Source organism: Manihot esculenta, chromosome 5 (genome assembly GCF_001659605.2).
Source record: "Manihot esculenta cultivar AM560-2 chromosome 5, M.esculenta_v8, whole genome shotgun sequence".
NCBI classification, from domain to species: Eukaryota; Viridiplantae; Streptophyta; class Magnoliopsida; order Malpighiales; family Euphorbiaceae; genus Manihot; species Manihot esculenta.
Genome location: NC_035165.2, coordinates 32,270,706 through 32,290,303, shown reverse-complemented (window position 1 = coordinate 32,290,303; position 19,598 = coordinate 32,270,706). Strand labels below are relative to the sequence as shown.

Sequence of the window (19,598 nt, the reverse complement as noted above, 5' to 3'; positions counted from 1 at the left end):
AAGAAAGATAACGTAAGATGGTTGGCACCTATGACAGCCACTCCAACGCTTAAGTCAGTAAAATGAAAAAAAATGGTGAATGTAAGGAATTGTTTAGAATTTAAGAGTAATTGTGTAAGAATGTATATTTTAATTTTTGCTATTATTAACTTTTATATTGTAAGAAAATGGAGTTAATTATCACAATTTTTAAAAATCCGATTGATACCGGCTAATTGATAGAGAATATTGTGATTATAAATGTAATAAAGATCTACTAGATTGCGCTCTCTAACGGTAATTTCCTCTAAAATCTTGTCCCGTAATTAAGGGGCGAGTCTTGCTGAAATTTAAAGTATCTGAGTCTTTTTTTTTTTTTTGGAATCGAATATCCTTTGATCAAACACTTGTCACGTAATCTTATTTTCGAATGCTAACACATAGCTTACATTAAGTGATTTAAATATTTTTATATATTTATTGATGAAGTAGTTTTAATTTTATTGATGAGTTTACAATATTATAAAAATGAAATTATTTTAATTTAAAAAATGTAAAATTTTTCACTAAAAAATATAAGTTATTCAGAATAAGCATATTATAACACTCTCGGAAAGAATAAATTCAGAAAAATAATTCTCACCTTTAAAAATATTTTAAAAAAAGAAAATAATTATATATTGCCACACAAGTTTGAGTAAAGTATTTCCTTCTATATATATCTCATATAATAATTGTAATATTATATTTTTATTGATTATTCTTTTTTAAGTATTGAAGTGGAGCTATGAATATTTTTTTTCTATTCTGATTTATATTTTTATAATTTTCATTGTTATAAATTGACTTATATATGTATAAGTAATAAATTAGAGGTTGATTGAGTTAATTATATAATTAAATTTTTTATATATAACATTATAATATTCTACTTTTAATATTTTATTATAGAATTAAATTATAAAATATATGTTATGATTTTTATAATAAAAACATAAATATTCAAGTATTTTTTATAATATAATTTTATATTATATTTGAAATATTTTTCTCTATTTTGATTTATATTTTATTAAATTCATTATTATAAATTAGTTTATATATATAAAAATAATAAATTCAAAATTATTTGAGTTAATTATTTATTTAAATTTTCATATTTAATACTATAATATTATAATTTTAATGTCTTACATATAAAAATTAAATTATAAAATATATACTATGATCTTTATAATAAAAATATAAACATTGAATTATTTTTATGATATAATTTTACATTATATTTAAAAAGGATGAAACATACGTAAAAATAATTTTATTTTATTAATTAAAACTAACATTCGTATATTAGGCTGACAGTTATCTGCCGTGACTTAGGTAAAAATACCTTAATTTTATTAGTCTAGACTAATATCCGGACATTTTTCTGGAGGTTATTTATTTTTAATCGATTCAATTAAATTAATTTAGAAATTTGATTCGATTTTTTATTTATTTCAGTTCAATTTGATTTTTAATTTTAAAAATTTCGGTTATTTTAGTTCGGTTTAATTTTAGTCAGAAAAAATGAAAACAATCGAATCAAATCGATTAGTAATAATAGTATATTATTTTTGATAATATAGAGAGATTAGATTATAATTAAGATTGAAATATATCAATTAAATTTTAGAATATTAAAAATAAGGTATAAAAAATAAAAAGTATATTAAAAAGTCCAACTGATTAAATTGAATCGAATCGAACTGAATCAGATTGATTTGATTTAATTTCTGTCCAAAATCAATTCGGTTCGGTTTTTACAAATACTAAAATTTCGATTTTTGATTTTGAACTGAATTGACCAAATGCTCACCTCTACTCACCTTGTGGCTTTGGCAAAAATGCTTTAATTTTATTAATTCAGATTAACACTTGAAAATTTGCCTAATGGTTACCTGCCTCGTGGCTTTTATCTACAAGAATCTCCCTTAATCATCGGCTCATGTTGTTTTGGCAACTCATCGTTCCATATAACTGAATGGAACACAATATATAAAAAAAAAAGCCTCGTTAATTTGTTGCTAAAATTTTTATAGATTACAAATATTCCAAGAATGGGGGATGACAAGAGTATCTAATTTGGCTAACTTATAAGCACTGGGATGAATAATCTTTAAGATTCTAAATGGTCCTTTCCAGTTGCCTTTCAAATTACCAAACTCGGATTGCAACCTATTATAACAGACCGCCTAAAGACTAGGTCTCTTACATTAAAGACTCGGGGTTTAACCCGTGAATTAAACATCTGAGACATCTTGTTCCTGTAAACAACCATTTTGACTGATGCTTGTTCCCTCATATATTTGGCCTGGTCGAGGTTGAACCGCATCTCTTCAAGGTCCCTTGATGACTCAGGATATTAGGTCCTGAAACTGCTTATCTGGATCTCCACGGAAATTACTGCTTCGGCCCTATACACCAGTAATAATAGAGTTTTCCCTGTTACTACTCTTGGAATTGTTCTGTATGCCCAAAGAATATGAATAATTCCTCAGGCCAGCTACCTTTGGCTTTATCAAGCCTTTTCTTTAATCCATGGAGGATTATTCTGTTTGTAACCTCGGTCATGCCATTGATCCATGGATGGTATACTGATCTGAACCATAAGTCAATGTCACATTTTGCAAACTTCTTTAAACCTAGAACTTACGAGTTGTGTGTCACTATTAGTGATAATTATTTTAGAAATACCAAATCGAGTGAAAATACTCTTGCCAACAAAGGAAACAGCTTGATGGGTTGTAATGGATTGAACTGCCTCTGTCTCGAACCACTTGCTAAAGTGATCCACTACCACAATCACATATTTCCTTGACTCTATTGCTTTTGGGAATGGGCCAAGGATGTCTAACCCTTACTGGAAGAAGGCCAAAGGCTGCCAATTGTTGCTTGCATTTCTCCTGGAGTCTGAGGGATACTTGTATGGCTTGGCATCTTCGACACTTCTAGAAAAGCTCCTTGGAATCGTGTACAATTGTAGGCCAGTAATATCCTTGTTTGAAGGCTTTCCGAACCATCCTTTTTTGATATACACCGTAGCCATGGTTGGGTTGAGGATCTCCTATACAACCAACCATTTATTAGTGCATATCTACAAGATTTTCGTATTACTTTTTTGGCTGCTAAGTCATCTGCTGGTAACTTTTTCTCTGTCAAGAATCTATATAGTGAAGTCATCCATGTATCTGCTACCTCAATTGGCAGGGCCTCTTCTTCTTCAGTCGTTGGGGTGTACAATACTTCAAATGACACAAGTTGGGTCAAATGTTACTCTCCTGCCACTGCCATCTTTGCCAGAGACTCAGCTTCTTCATTTTCTCCCCTGGCCACTTGGCGGAGCTCATAATCTCCCTGCCTATTCTTGATTTCTGTCATTAGAGCTTGGACTTTTTTCTCATATTTAATGAGACTCGGGTCTCAAATCTTGAATTGTCCTTGGCACTGATTTACACTAATTGTGATTCATTATAAATAATTGATTTGTATATACCTATTTCTTTGATGATTCTATGTGCTATGATCACCGCCTCATACTTGGCTATATTGTTTTTGGTGTTAGATGCAAGCTTTATTGCGTACCATAATTTAATTTCCATATAATTTTGCAAAAGTACTCCGATCCCAGAACCTCTGGCTCCTCAAACTCCATCTGCCCACAATTGCTATTCATCTACTATGGGTTCGAAAACTTCAAGCGGTGAAGTCATCTCTGCTACAAAATCGATTAGCACATGGGCCCTCATTGCACTTCTCAGAACGCACCTAATGTCAAAATCTGATAACATGAAAACTCAAATGGACAGTTGCCTTGAGAGTTTCAACCTATGGAGCACCTTTCAAAGAGGGAAATTTATCCTTATCTGGATAGTGTGAGACTTAAAATAAGGTCACAGTTTGATTATCGACATCATGATTGCGAAAGCCAGCTTCTCTAAAGGGGGTAGTTCAACTCTGCCCTTTTAGGACTTGGCTAGTATAATAGACTGGACTTTGCTCTCTCTTGTCTTCTCATTGAAGTATTGAGCTTATTGTTTCCTACATTACAAATAAGTATAAAACCAAAACCTTGCCTTCAATAGGTAAGCTTAGCAAAGGAGGTGATAACAAGAAAGATTTCAAATTTTAAAACGCCTCAACACACTCTTCCCCCCATATAAATTTACTTTTTCCTTTTGATGCTTTAAAGAATGAGAGACACCTCTTGGCAAGGCATGATATGAACCACCCTAGGGATGTCACCTGCCCATTTAATTTTTGAATATCATTAATGCACTTAAGTACCTCCATGTCTTGTATTGCTTTGATTTTTTGAGGGTTAGCCTCTATGCCTTTTTCAGAGACTATATATTCCAAGAATTTACCAGTTTTTACCCCAAAAATACATTCTTTAGGATTGAGTTTCATACATGCCTTATCCAGCACATTGAATACTTGTTGAATGTCACCTGGGTGGTCTTCTAAGGTTTGACTTCTTACCACCATGACATCAATATATACCTCAACTGTGGTTCCAACCAAATCTCGCAAAATCTCGGACACAAGCCTCTGATAAGTTGCCTCTGTATTATTTAACTCAAAAGGCATTACTTTATAGCAAAAGACCCCTTTATCCGTGATGAAGGCAGTCTTCTTGACATCTTCAAGATCCATAAGGATCTGGTGATATCCTAAAATTGCATCAAGAAAAGAAACTATCGCATGACCCGAGGTAGAATCTACTAAGTGGATAATGGTTCTTTGGATATGCTTTATTTAGGTCCGTAAAATCTATACACATTCTTTACTTTCCATTTGACTTTTTAACCAGTGCCAAGTTGGCGAGCTATATAGGGTATTGGTCCTCTTTTATAATACTTGCACTTAGGAGTTTGTTAACTTCTTCATTAATTATCTGTTGTCTCTTTGGGGTGAACTTCCTGTTCATTTGTTGGACCAGTTTAATTGAATCATCTACAGACAGCTCATGAATGATTAAAGTCTAGTCTGCACATGTTACATCTTCTGGATACTATGAAAATGTTGTCATTCTACATTTCAGTAGTTTAACCAATTCATCTTTTATTGTACTATTTAATGTAGTCCCAAATCATACATTTTTATCTACTTCTAGGAGGACTTCTTCCACTAGGTCTATTGGTTCTAGTTTTGTGTGAGAATCTGGCTTCTCCAATCGGTATTGTTGCTTTTTTGAGACTTTTGGTAGAGTTTCTATAACACTCTTACGCTGACTTTTGGCTTCCTCAAAACAGCATGAGTCAATGACTAAGGTAAATTCTTATAGACAAAAGCCACGAGGTGGATAACCACTAGACAAATGTCTGGGTGTTAGCCCCAATTAATAAAATTAAGACATTTTTGCCTATGCCACGAGGCGATAACCAACAGAAAAATTTATGAGTGTTAGTCCCATCATACTTTTCCAAATTGGAAAGTTTAAACTTCATGGAGAAGGTTTTGGTCAAAATTTCTTTTGACAAGGGTGAGGTATTATCCAAACCATAATCCTCTTCCTAATCCTTTTGATACCTTTAAACAGCACGTATTAACTTCCAGTCAACATCCTTTGAAACTTCATCCGACGATTCTCCATTCTCAATCTTGGCATTCTCATTAGATTGTGTGTGCAACACTTCTTTAAGAGTTTTTGGTGTCTCAAGGAGGTTTCTTCTCTCATTCTGGGGGCCATAAAAGAGACTTCCTCCCGAGTCTTATATTTCTCGAGTGTTGCCTACAGTTTTTTGATGTACTGCATCATCTGCTCATTATATAAGCAGTTAAATTCTGTCTCAGCTAGTTTTGTCTCAGCTACTAATAGTAGCTGTGTCTTGTCCACTTCCTAGTATGGATGAGAGGATGGTTTAATTATGTAAATTTTATAATTAATTTAATTAATAAAATTTATACTAAATTAGTTTGAATTTTTCATTAAATCTCATCTACATAGAATTGAAAACAACCTTATTAATAAAACTATAAGGCATAATACTATAATATTTAAAATTAGGATAATTTTAAAATTAAAATAATTTATTTTAGATATTATTTTAAACTCATTAATAATATTAAAATAATTTCATTAATGAAATTATACAAATATTTAAATAAATATAGAGTATTTTCCACTCCTTTATATATATATTATAGAATTATAGATTATATATATAAATGAATTATAATAAAAATAATTATAAGAATTTAAGTAAAAAAAAATAAGAATTTGACATTTATATAAACTCTACGGTTAATTTAATTAATAAAATTTAAATTAAATTAGTTTGAATTTTTTTGAAAAATTTTAAATTATCAATCTAATAAAATTATTATTATTTATTAATTCTAATCCTTATAGAATTTTATCTAAAATTATCTATTAAATTAATCTAATCAATAAAAATATTTAAGTAATATGATTTCAGATATTTTGTTTAATTTTTTAAGTATTTAGATAATATTAAAATCATGATAATTTTTAAAATTAAAATAATTTTTTTTAAATATTATTTTAAATTTATCAATAAATTAAAATAATTTCATCAATAAAATAAATATTTAAATAAATTTAGCCTTACCCTCCCCTTCACACATTTATAGATTGTTTATTAAATATAATATAAATTTATTAATTTCAAAAAAAAATCCTTAACCGTAATTATTTTCCTAAACAAAACTTTAATCATGTTGCAATTAATTCTCTTAATGGGTTTCAACTAAAAAATGCTTAATAATTTAAATAAAATAAAATTAATTTCAACCAATTAAAATAATTTTCTTTTAAAATTTAGACCATATAAAATTTGGCACTAACAGTCCGATGGTAAATGCATCTGAGTAAATTTGGGAGATCTCATATTCTACTCTTCTTATCTCCATTTTAAAAAAAATTCAACTGAATAAATATTTAATAATTTAAATAAAATAAAATTAGTTTAATCAATTAAAATTATTATTTAAATTTAAAATTTATCTTATAAATTTTAAATAAATTATTTTACATTAATTTTTTTATTAATGTAAATAATATAAAGAAATAAGAACATTGCAATTACAAATACTATAAAAACATACTAGTTCTTATCATTGATCATATGAATAAGAGAACGATATATTACTATGTCCGAGTCCGAACATACTTTGCTACAGAATCATGCAACAGAAGGCTGAAAGGAAAGCAGCAAGCCCGTTTCATACTTCCAAGGCGCACTTACCACCTGTGCATCATAAATGGCCATTTCCCGATTCTCCATTGACCACGCGGCAATTTTCAGATAATACTTCACTCCCGCAACCACCTGCTCCAATGCATCCACTACCTCCGAGAATACCAATCTTTCTCCCCCGCCGTTGCTGTGCTGCAGGAGTTGCCTATTGAACTCCTCCACACAGAACCTTCCAAGATCCTGCACCTCCTTATTGTTCTTCACATCTTGCACTGGACTTATACCCCCAGGTATTGTGGACACTAGAAGAAATGCGGAGAGAAGAAGAAGAACAGGAAGCATAACTTTGGCCATGGTGAATTGAGTGGTATGTGTTTGTATTATTATTTCCTTATATGTGTTTGTAAATATGTCAATGAGAAAGGTCATATATATAGAGAGAGGCCTCAGATGTTTTGGATATAGGAGAACGTGGTGATGAGGAGATGCATGCAATTCATCTGAAATTATTTGTCAAGTACCTCATACATAGCGCCTGTCATACAGACGTCTTTTCCTTTTTTTTTTTTAATTAAAAAAAAAGAGTTTGCCACCTGACTGCAGGCTTTATATATATATATATATATATATATATTAAGTTTTTTAAAATTTTAAAAAATAAATTAAAATATATTATAATAATATATTTTATAATAAATATAATAAAATATATTTTATTATAATACATAATAAATTAATAATTTTTATTAAATTATAATAAAATATAATAAAATATATTTAATATTATACTATAAAATATAATTTTATTATATAACAAAACGTAGTCCTTTACTAATAATATTTTTGATTTATTGTGTCATGGTTTCAGATTTTAACAATCGCCTGAAACCGTACGGCACTTGATTTGAACACTTTCAAATCAAATCAGCCTTAAGAATCACCTAATTATCCTGTGAACATGAATACCCTAATTAGTCAAGCTTATATAAGCGAACTACAAAGCTAACAGGCATCATACAATTAAAAGCCTCACAGTATGTACAAGATATAAAAACTGAACATGAGAATTCATGAATATGCTATTTATTTTATTCCAAAGGCAAAATAGTAATTACACATTATTATCAATACCATCGTTACAATAATTCTCACCTCCCTTGTAGACAGGGGGACGGTCTACAAAGAGTGAAGGCACAACTCAGGATCTCCGTAAGCCTACGGTAGCCAACTGGGCCCAACCCCTGCTGGTGGCCAACTAGTCACTCTCTCCTAAAGAGCCTTAGAAACAACTTGACTTGTGGCAGGAGGAAACATCAATATGTCTCATATGACACACCCCCTTAAATAAATAATCTAAAGAAAATTTCAGATATTTGACACGACTCTTTGCTTATTAATATTTTATACTAATTTATCCCAATATTATTTCCCCAAAACTTTACTGTTGAAAAATTACAGTTTTGATCTCTGAGATTCTAGGACCCTAACACATTGTCATATAGGAATTAAACAATATCTGAATAATTTTTTTAGTATTTTTTATTTTTATAATATAACATTAAATATATTATATTAATATTTAATATTAATATAAAAATATTTTAATTGTTATATTATATATTATAGTAATATATTTTATTATATATTATAAACTATATTTAGTTATGTTATTAATAAATAAAAAATTAATAATGAAAAAACATGTTGTCTGCTTTTTAAATATAAATAAAATATATTTTATTAATTTATCTATTTATTTATTTCTAAATCCAGCTTATATACAAACATAAATCATATATGCGATTATACACCAGAATATGTCATCTACTATTAACAAGATTCATGTGGGACTAGTCTTAGACCTAAATTAAGATTCTCTCCCGTAAACTACCTCATACCGTACACGTGTCCCATTCAATCATAAAATTTACAATAATTATTTTCCATCATATTAAATAAAGAAAATTTGTTGTAATTATATTTATTTTTATATTATTTAATATTAATTACATTCTTCACTCTTATTATATATAAATTATTAAGTTTTTTTATAATTAATAAATAAATTATTCTCTAAAATATATTTAATATTATATTAAAAAATATAAATTTATTATATTTAATTTCTTGAATATTTTTAATGTTATAATATTGGTACTGTTTAGTGTGGGATTTTTATTGTCATAGGAATTGTTTTCGTCTTGGGATTTTTGATGCATGCAAATGGACAAGTGCCGGGAGAAAATGGTTTATTGTTTGGTGTTAAGAAATACAATTGATGTGTCAGATTAATACGTTTAGTTAATCAGATAGCGCAAAAGCTGCCAGAATCAAAGGAAAGTTGTATTTTATGGGAAGGTATTTATCTGAATCTGTCTAATATAAGTTAAGACATCCAGTGGCGGAGTTAGGAGTTTCTCTTTGGTAGGGCACTGGCTGCGCCGCTGTGGAACTTTTATCTCCTCTAAAGCATTTTCTAGTCGCCGGTACGGCACGTGCCCCTTGCCGTACCTTCCCTCCGCCCCTGAAGACATCTATATATATAAATAAGCGAATTAAAAAAAAATAAAATTTATTTATTTATATCTTAATCATAAGAATTAGATTTATCTAAAAATTTATCAATACATTTCCCTGACTAATAACATTAATGAGACGTATACATTTGAAAATTTTCTTAAATGATCTTTCTGAATCTATTTATTCAATTAATTTAGATTTGTGCTGAACACTGCCCATTAAAGTTTAAAAGCACCCATCTCAAATTTAAAACTTCTTAAAAGTGTTTATTCACAATTCACACTCAGAAATTTAAGGAAGTTAAGCAAGAATGGATCCTTTGTATTCCATCTGACCACAAAGAAAAGCCTTTAATAACTCAATAAGAAATGGGTTTATAGACCGACTATAATGCATCATCATAAAATTACTTTATGTAAAATTACTACTTTATTGTTTAAAAACAATTATTATCTTATTATAATATTAACTGTTATTAGAATTAATTCAAAAAAATATTAATGAGATTAATAATAATATAAATATTAAATTTGGATCAGATCTAATCCATTTTAAAAAATTAATTTAAAAAATAATATCATCCAAACTCTTTATAAAGGTACATTATGCGTATTTCAAATAGATATATTAGCTTAACGAGTGAGTTAAGTCTTACTCAAATTTAATATGGTATCAGAGCCTCCGCTAATATTAAATCTCCCGTAAATATGTCAAGCTTAATGTAGTTTTTAAACGTCAGAGAGTGTGTTGAATCTTATATCGATTTGAGAAAAATATAATATACCCCTTATAAGAGTTTTAGACACTCTTCTCTTTAAATTAGTTTTTGGAATGAATTAGACGTGTTCCAAATTTAACAATAACCAAAATCTAAATGATTCATTTAATTCAATGTTAATTTAATTGAACTTAGATTAAATAAAATTATTATTATATATGTTAAAAAATAAATGTAAATAATAGAAAATTAATAATTAAATTAATCTTGAGATAAGATATATTTTACTAAAATTAACTTAAAATTGATGTGATCTAATTATATTGAAGGAGAATGATGAAATTTTCTATAATATTTTTATTTAATTATGATAATAATTTACTCGCATCAAATTTGATTGATTATTAAATTTGTTATTATTTTTAAAATTTAAATGGTTATATTGATATTCCATTTAGTTATGGAATGAGAATTTTATTTAATTTTGTATTGTATCAGAAATTCACATTTTATTAAAATTAATAATTTGATAGCAATTATATTTTTATTTTTTTATTTAATTATTTATATTCTTATTTATTTATTATTTAAGAATATAGTAAAACGCTTGAAAAGTGTAACTTGATATTATTATTTATTAGGATTTTAGATTCATTACTAATATAGAATTTTGTATCAATTAGTATAAGAGGGTCGTAGATAAATTCTAATTTATCTATTTGAATTGTTATCTTATTTAAATTCAATGTTGCATTCATTTCATTGAAGTTATTCAGTCTTCTTATTTCAGTAGCTTTATTGGCATTTTGTTTGCCCCATTTTCTTTTTTAAATTCCGTATTATTGCAAGTTTAGAATAAGATAAAAAAAAAAAAGAAGAGAGAATTACTGAAAAAATTCATGAAAATAAAGGGAAAGTGCTTCTTGAAAATTTGAGTTTGAATTGAAAAGCTAGAGAAGGTGAGAATTTGCAATCTGCTTGATTTAAACTTTAGTTGAAGATTGTTGTTTGAGTTGTTACACATCCAATTCATTGATTTTGAGTGGTTTTTACTAGTTTAGACTTTTCATACATTGAGTGTTATTTTAGATTTAGATTTTGCTTCTATTAGGGGGTGCAATATTTTTTATATTTTTAAATTCACATTTTGTTTTCATCTTTGTTATCTTTATTTTGTTTTATTTATTAACATTTCATGCACATAGAGTAATATAGGTATCGTATATTACTCATTAAATTGTATCTTTAGTATATTAATAACCATCATGTGCTAATATTTTATTATTTACTTTTAATTTTTATTGTTATATTTCTTTATTGTTTAGGATATCGTTGTTTAATTTCTATTACTACGATTTTAATAGTTTCGTGTCGTGTGTTGATTCTGAAATGCAACACTCGTAAATTGAATAATTGAGAGGTAAAAGACTTAGGTGATTAGTTCATAAGAGGGTAAAAAGCAACTTATGAGCAAAATGTATGAGTAACAAGAACTCAAAGAATACGTTTAGTATTTGCACACTGAATACAATAAATGAGTACAAAATAAATAGAGGTGAAGGCCTACAACCAAGAGTATAGTTAAGATATATATACAAATTTGAGAATTTTAAAAATGAAAGGATATCTTCACTTGATTTGGCTAAGAATTGAATGCTTCTATTGGAGTAGGATTAAGCTACACGTAGGCCTGTGCAGATTTCGGTTTAAACCGAAAAACTGAACCGAACCGATTAATTTTGGTTTTTCGGTTCGGTTAATCGGTATGATCGGTTTGGTTCGGTTTATAAATTTAAAATTATTCGATTTTCGGTTCGGTTCGGTTTAAACATGTTAAATAACCGATCAAACCGAAAAACCGAAAAACCGGTTTAAACATGTTAACCCAACCCAGCAGGCAGCAGCCCAACCCCATCAATCGATTTCGCTGAACCCCTTCGTTCATCCCGTTCTCCACATTCTGCAATCTCCTCTCCCGAACCCGATTCCCCCCGAACCCCTATTCTCTCTCTTGAATCCCGATTCCTTCCCCTGGCCTCTCTTTCTCTTTCACGTCGATCATCAATCTTTTTCTCGTCGACCTCCGACCGCCGACCGTCGACCATCAACCTCTTTCCCGTCGATTTGGTGAGTTTCGCCGCCGACCGTGAACTGATCTCTTGAGAGCAAAGGTACTACCGCTTTTGGCAATTTGTGTTTTCTCTCTTTTGTACTTGACCATCAACCTCTTTTTTGTACTGTGGCTGAGTCAGATGCTTGTGTTTTCTCTCTTTTTTTCCCCTCAATTTGTTTGTCTTGGGTTGGGTATGGATTTACTGGGTTTACTTTTAGTCTTGGGTTGGGTTGGGTATGGATTTTTATCGGTTCGATTCGGTTCGGTTATACCTCCAGAATCGGTTTTTTTGGTTTTTAAAATTTCAGCAAATCGGTTTTCGGTTTTATCGGTTCGGTTCGGTTCGGAACCGAACCGACCGATTGCACAGGGCTAGCTACACGATTCCTTAATAGCCCCCCTCAAATGAATGGTGGGAGCGATTATGAGTTTGTCCCACAGAAGAAGATATTTTTTTTTTGCTTAAGGGCTTGGTAAGAATATCTGCCAACTAGTCAAAAGTAGGCAAATAGGAGATATGTAGGCATTTTTTATGAACTAAGTCACGAACAAAATGGAAATCAATTTCGAGATGATTAGACCCGGAGTATAACACCGGCTTGGCCGCAAGATACATGGCAGAGACATTATCACACTAAATTATTGGCATAGATGTGAAGGAATTTGCAATTCATGAAGAAGTGACTGGAGCCAGGTAACTTCGGAGGCAGCGGTGGCAAGAGCTTTGTATTCAGAGTTAGTACTAGAATGGGCAACTGTCCTTTGTTTCTTTGAGTACCAGAAGATGAGATTAGAACCATGGTTTTAACGACCTGGAAAATGGACCCTAACAGTGCTAGGGTTCAAATTAACTTAAAGTTACTACAGCCCGTAGCAAGCCTACAATACATTCTGTTATATCTGATATGATCTCAAATATGATCTTAAAAACATATATAAATATTTTCATAACTTGAACCAAGACTCAGCATGTGCATATATACATAACTGAAAACATAAACCTATACTGGAATCCTCATTAAATGCTTCAATGTAATCAACATTATATGCCCCAGTTTGGTTCAATCATAGCTTAAATTTAAAATTTTTACATAATAAGATCATTAATAAGGGGATCATAAAAGAAAACTCGGGAAAAGCACAATTCTAAACTACAATAAATTACATTACATGTCCACCACTAAACTATTAGCTTTGGTCATGTAAATTTAGAGTTAGGGAAAAGGGATACGCAATTAGAGCCTAGTGAGCATAAACATAACATAAAACAGTTTAATAAAACATATGATCGTATGAATACATCATAACACAAATAATTTACATCAAGATGGACTTGTCACCAATAGCCCTTTATAATACCAATAGTGCCCAGCCCACAACAGGTGCCCCTGAGAACTTCCTTTTAAACATAAAATATTCATAATGCAGGAGCATAGAAGTCTTTCTCTTACAAAGTGCTAAAGGAGTATAACGGGTCTCGACCTGAACTTTCGTATTTGTCATAACATATCATAACATGTATGAGGACTAGTGGGTCATCCAATAACCATCCATAATAACAATTCATTATGCAATGTATCATATTTGTGAATTCTAATGCAAAACAACCTATTGATATACACATGACATTCATGATGCATGAGTATGGTTAAAACATTTGACTTCCTTTAAAATAATAGTATAGTTTAGTTCTGCACACCTCTATCTGATACAAGCGTAACTCTGAAGCAGTTATTTTACTATCAGCATCTACGGTCTCCCAAGTCCGATCTTACACAGATGGACTTAAATGAGATGCCAAATATAACTTTTACAACTCTTAAAACTACCCCAAGAAACACCTAAAAAGCATATAAGAAAGCATATAGAAACCTGGTTGAAAACGGCTGAACATAGCACTTTTGGCGCAGGTTCGGCGGCCTACAGTTCCTGTATAAGCCTAAAAATTCTATATTCAAAGATAGTTTGGTAGCCTCTCTGCTAAGTTCGGCAGCTAAACCTGCAGAAAAGCCTAATTCTGCCACTTTAATCTAGCCTCCCAAAACACATCAAAGCCACATGCAAAGCTAAAAACACATGTAATATCATCTTTGAAGGCTTAAAACAACTCAACCATCTCTTAAACTTCAACAAGCAACTATATTTACCAACTTAAAATCAACATTCAAGACTTTTAGATTACAAAGCTATCATGCAAAATACTTTATTTTCTCAAAATTTTCAAAACTACTACTCTATAGAAGACTTACAAATCAAAAGAATCAAGATGTAAGAGCATTTAACTTACCTTTCAAAAGGTTACACCTAATAAAAAAATTTAAAGAGTAGCTAGGAAAATTAAAGAGGAAGAAGGAGAGAGATTGAAGAAAATCTTCAAAACTTTCAACCTTGCAAATGAAACTTAAAACTCCAATCTAATAATAAACTTTTATAAAATAATTGATTTTCATCTAAATCTTTAACCTCCAAATGAGGAGAATTGACTTTCAATTTTAGGTTTACGTTCTATTTATAAGTAGCATTCAAAAAAATATAGAATTCAAAAAAATTTACGAATCTTATTTACGATTTATAAGTAGATTTACGGTTCTTGGCATTTAAAAACTAATTTCAATTAATCTAAAAAATTTTAATTTTTTTTATTTTTTAAATTACTTAAAATAAATTTTAAAATATACTTTTTTTTGAAATGGAATTTTAAAATATACTTAAAATTCTTTTTATAAAAAAATCATTTTATCCTTCTTAAATTTTTTGAAGGATAAAATTTTTTTTTTTGAAATTTTTGATTTCAAAATTTTTTTGTTTCGAAAATTTTAATTTCAATATATATTCTGTTAAAATTTAAAATATCGACACCTGAATTACACACATCTCCTAAAATCACTAAAAATTGTATATATAAATTTAAAAAATTAAGAAAAAAAACTAATTTTATTCAATTTCAAATCTCTTTCATACTTTATAAAAAATGTTTAAATTAGTATTATATAAATACGTGTTTATCAACCTACAAAAAAATTTTTATTTTAACATAAAAAAGAGAATCTTATTAGTTAAGAATTAAACAAATGAGCAATACAAATGAAATTGAATTCCAATGACAATGACAAGAGCTAATTGTAACTGAAACATAGCTAAAGCATGAGCTGTTTCATTAGCATGCTTTCTCATTCAGAACAAAATAACCTCTGCTATTTGTAAAAGTAATACCTTGCAATCTTCAATACATCGACACTTTTTTAAAGTCTCCACACCACACATGGCTGCTCTTCGGCAACCTCTAAACTACAACATGCCAATAAACCCGAACCAACTTCTACAAACCCACCATCCGAACCTCATCCTACCCAGCCAAACGATGCCCAAGCTAATCTTAGAGAAGCATCAACATTTTTATTATTGTTCAGAAAGCCTAACCCTTTTCTTTAAAAAAAAATATATAAAAAAATTATCCAAAAAAGAAACAAACTTGCATTTGGTAATTTGATTCCTTTATTTTGATAGAAGATTACAAGTGCTCTGCCAAAATTTATCAAAGATTGAATAAACCTCACGTTAAACCTATGAATACCGCCAAAATTCAAGACAGATTATCATTAATATTATTTTCCTGATTTCCTGATTCTTAAATCCATTGAAGGCTGAAATCTAATCAACTTCCTCTGATGAAGCCAAGGCTGAGTAGCAACCTTCGAATCATATATTCCCGTTTCCTGGCTCCCTTTCGTGGTGGCTTCAATTTTCAGATAATACATGATCCCCCGTACCACCTGCACCTTGGCCTCCACCACCTCCGAGAATATCAATTCTTCTCCGCCGTTCGCCTGGTTGAGGAGTTGCTTGTTGAACTCTGTGATGGAGAACCTCCCTAGCTCCTGCACCTGCTGATTGCTCTTCACGTCTTCCACTGGTTGTAAACCTCCAAGCAGTCCTCCACGGGCGGACACGGACACTAGAAGAAATACGGGGACAAGAAGAAGAAGAAGAAGCTGCTCAACTTTCGCCATGATGATCCAACTAGTATATATTTATTTCTTTTACTTTTTTTATGTGTTTGTGAATATGTCAATGAGAAAGTTAGCTTATATATAGAGACAGAAGTTTTGAGGATGGGAAGGTGATGATGAGAAATACACGCAAATTAAAGGTGGTGGGGTGGTCTAACGCCAACGGCGTGCCGCGTAGTTTAAACAGGAACGAAAACGACAGAGAGCAGAGTATGGGATACAAAGGGATTCTTATCTTCTCGGTTGTTGATGCATGCAGAAGGACAAATGCCAGAAGAAGAGGTATGCGTAGTGGCACTGTTTTTTAGCTTTGCTGTCGAGTTTTGCTGCAATTTGTTTTGCGCATCAAATGGGATGCGATTATTACGGTTTTATGACTTATGGCGCATCACATGGTAACTCTGTTTCTTTTAGTTCACACGTGAGAATTTGTGAATCTCAAATGCTATTTTAATGGGAAAAATTTAGGGGAGATTAGTTACGCTTATTAAATTACATTATTTTGTAATAAATAATAATATCATAGACAACTATAAATAATTATAATTAAAATTTTTAGTAAATTATATGTTTTTAGTCGATAGATTTACATTTTAATTTTTAAATTTTAATATTATTTAATTTAATTAATTATCTAATAATAAAATTTAAGTATTTAATATAAATTATGTTTTAAGAATTTATTAAAATTATAGAGGATAAATAAATAAGTTAACTTTAAATTAAATAATTAATTTGGTTGATACAAAATCTATAAAATAGTAATAATAATTAAAAATGTAAATTAATAAGCCCATCAATTGAAATGATTTACACGCACAGTAAAGAAAACCTTTGCTTCTCATGTCCCTAATATATGCAAATTAGCTTCACCAAACCCCTACTCTTCATTGCAGGAAAAGCGAAAAGAAGAGAAAATAGCTTCATAAAAACTAATCTTAGAAAGACATCACAGATGTTGCAACCAATGGCCAAATCAAATAATAAAGAACATATGCCTAGAACAAAGATGATTCAACATCTCAAAATTTTCATTCTCAAATCTCAACATTACAGTTCTAAATAAAAATAAAAAAAAACAGCAAAAAATAACTTTCAATAAAAAACAAACTCAATGGAAATCGAGAGCAAACCCATTAAGAAGAAGGTGACAATGAAATGTTTCAACTACAAATCCTCTCTTCTCACACCTCCTGCTTCACCCACAAACCGTTTTTAGTTAAATGAGAGGAATTGGCCTTAGTTGTTCTGATTAGAGAGAAAAGACACATCATGAGAGTATTTTTGAAGTATTTAAAACATTTTTTTTTATTAAAATCAATCGAATAATTGATAGATAAAATTAAATATTAATTTTTTTATAATTATTCCATTATTAATGAGTTGAGAATATGATAACGGAATATACTTATAGAAAATGCAATAAAAACATTCATAGTCGTAAAATATTTCATCAGAAATTATTCTTATGTCTACATTTACTGATTAGTTTAGATATCAATAATAGTAGATTAGTAAGTCTCATAATGATGAGTAAATTGAATAAGTGGCATTTAGACAAAGAACACATAAAATTTTACTTTTATCAATGTTTGGTCGAGATAATTTAACTTAGTTAGAAATTATGAGTTTTCTAATGTAATTTTTGTCAATCAAGAATTAGAATTAGGCGAAATTATATTATTTGGAGTATTGGCGTTTAACATTTACCATGACTTCTTAGCTTGGATTAGAATTTATAAGGAAATGATTTTAGTTTTGATAATTTATGACTATGATTTGGATTAAATGAAATAATACATCCATTATTAATTGTGTAGTAATGGTGGACGTTATGCTAAATACTAAATACAATTTATAAAAATTAAAAATGTATGAAATGTTATTCGAGGCATAAGGAAATATTGTTAATGGAATATAAACCTAAAAAATCACTCATAAAAACTAATTTTACAATATTAATGAATTAATTAATTAGTTAAATGTGTTTAATTAGTTATATTAATTAATGAATTTAGTTATATTGTAATTTTTTACTTGAACTAAAATTTAACTATATGGATTAAAATTAAATTAATGTAAATAATGAATTCATGCTATTAATTTTTTCCATGTAAGACATAGATTCTAAAGAAAAAAAAAATTTATATTGTGAATTTTATTCATGTAGAATATGGATCTCAAAGTAAAAAAAAAAATAAATTCATATAATGATTTAAAGCTATATAGGACATGATTTTGGAAAAATATTAAACGTTTTATTAGGCATATTTGATTCAATATATTTGGATAGAATTAAGAGTTTAAAATTTATTCTCTAAATGGATCTGAGACTAAATATTGATATAACCCATATTAAATTAATATAATTAATTGATAAAAAATAATTAATAAATTAGATTTAATAATAAATACATGTAAAAGTTATGTGCAAGACTATTGAATTAATATATAGATCAAACTCTCATGGATTAAATCACTTAATAGAAAATTTTATATTGAATTCAAAATCAAATGTTATAAATTCAATAATTTATTAATATTGATTAATGGGTTTAATTAATTAAATTAATATAATTCAATTTAATTAATTATAATTATGATACGAATGGTAAATTGTGTTGAGATTGGTTTGTTTGGTCGAGCCAAAAATTTACATTTGATTATCTAAATTCTATAAAATAAAGATTATATTTATACTATAAGATAAAGAATTTTAAATTTTTTTTAGAATATTTAATATCTAAATTTTTTTTTATAGATTTAATTTTTTTAAATATAATTACTATGGAATAATTTTTTTATGTTGATTCTTGAATTGATTAAATAAAATTAGAGAATTAAACTTAAATTTTGTTGAGATTGAAATTTGAACTCAATTGTAAATTTCTAAAATTTCAAGGATTAAAAAAAAGGAGCTTGCATGAAATTTTGGAAAAAGAATTGCGTGAAGGAATTTCGTGTCAGGCCATACGGAACAGCCTGATGTGGAATAACCACAGTTTGGACTTTAAAGTTTACCGCACTGTAAGTTTTTATTAAAAAAAAAAAAAAAA

The 19,598-nt window shown here is 29.0% G+C and overlaps 2 protein-coding genes across 2 annotated transcripts; both read right to left on the bottom strand.

The window, feature by feature from the left end:
- Nucleotides 1–5,552: 5,552 nt before the first annotated feature.
- Nucleotides 5,553–7,535, bottom strand: LOC110615456 (cysteine proteinase inhibitor B). Its single transcript, XM_021757296.1, has 2 exons — nt 7,230–7,535; nt 5,553–5,699 (listed from the first exon to the last, which is right to left on the bottom strand). The coding sequence occupies exons 1-2, from the start codon at nt 7,533–7,535 to the stop codon at nt 5,553–5,555; spliced, it is 453 nt and encodes a 150-aa protein (XP_021612988.1).
- An 8,467-nt stretch (nt 7,536–16,002) lies between these two features.
- Nucleotides 16,003–16,758, bottom strand: LOC110616366 (cysteine proteinase inhibitor B). Its single transcript, XM_021758770.2, has one exon. It carries the CDS (start codon nt 16,540–16,542, stop codon nt 16,138–16,140), a length of 405 nt encoding a protein of 134 aa, XP_021614462.1. The 5' UTR covers nt 16,543–16,758; the 3' UTR covers nt 16,003–16,137.
- Nucleotides 16,759–19,598: the final 2,840 nt, after the last annotated feature.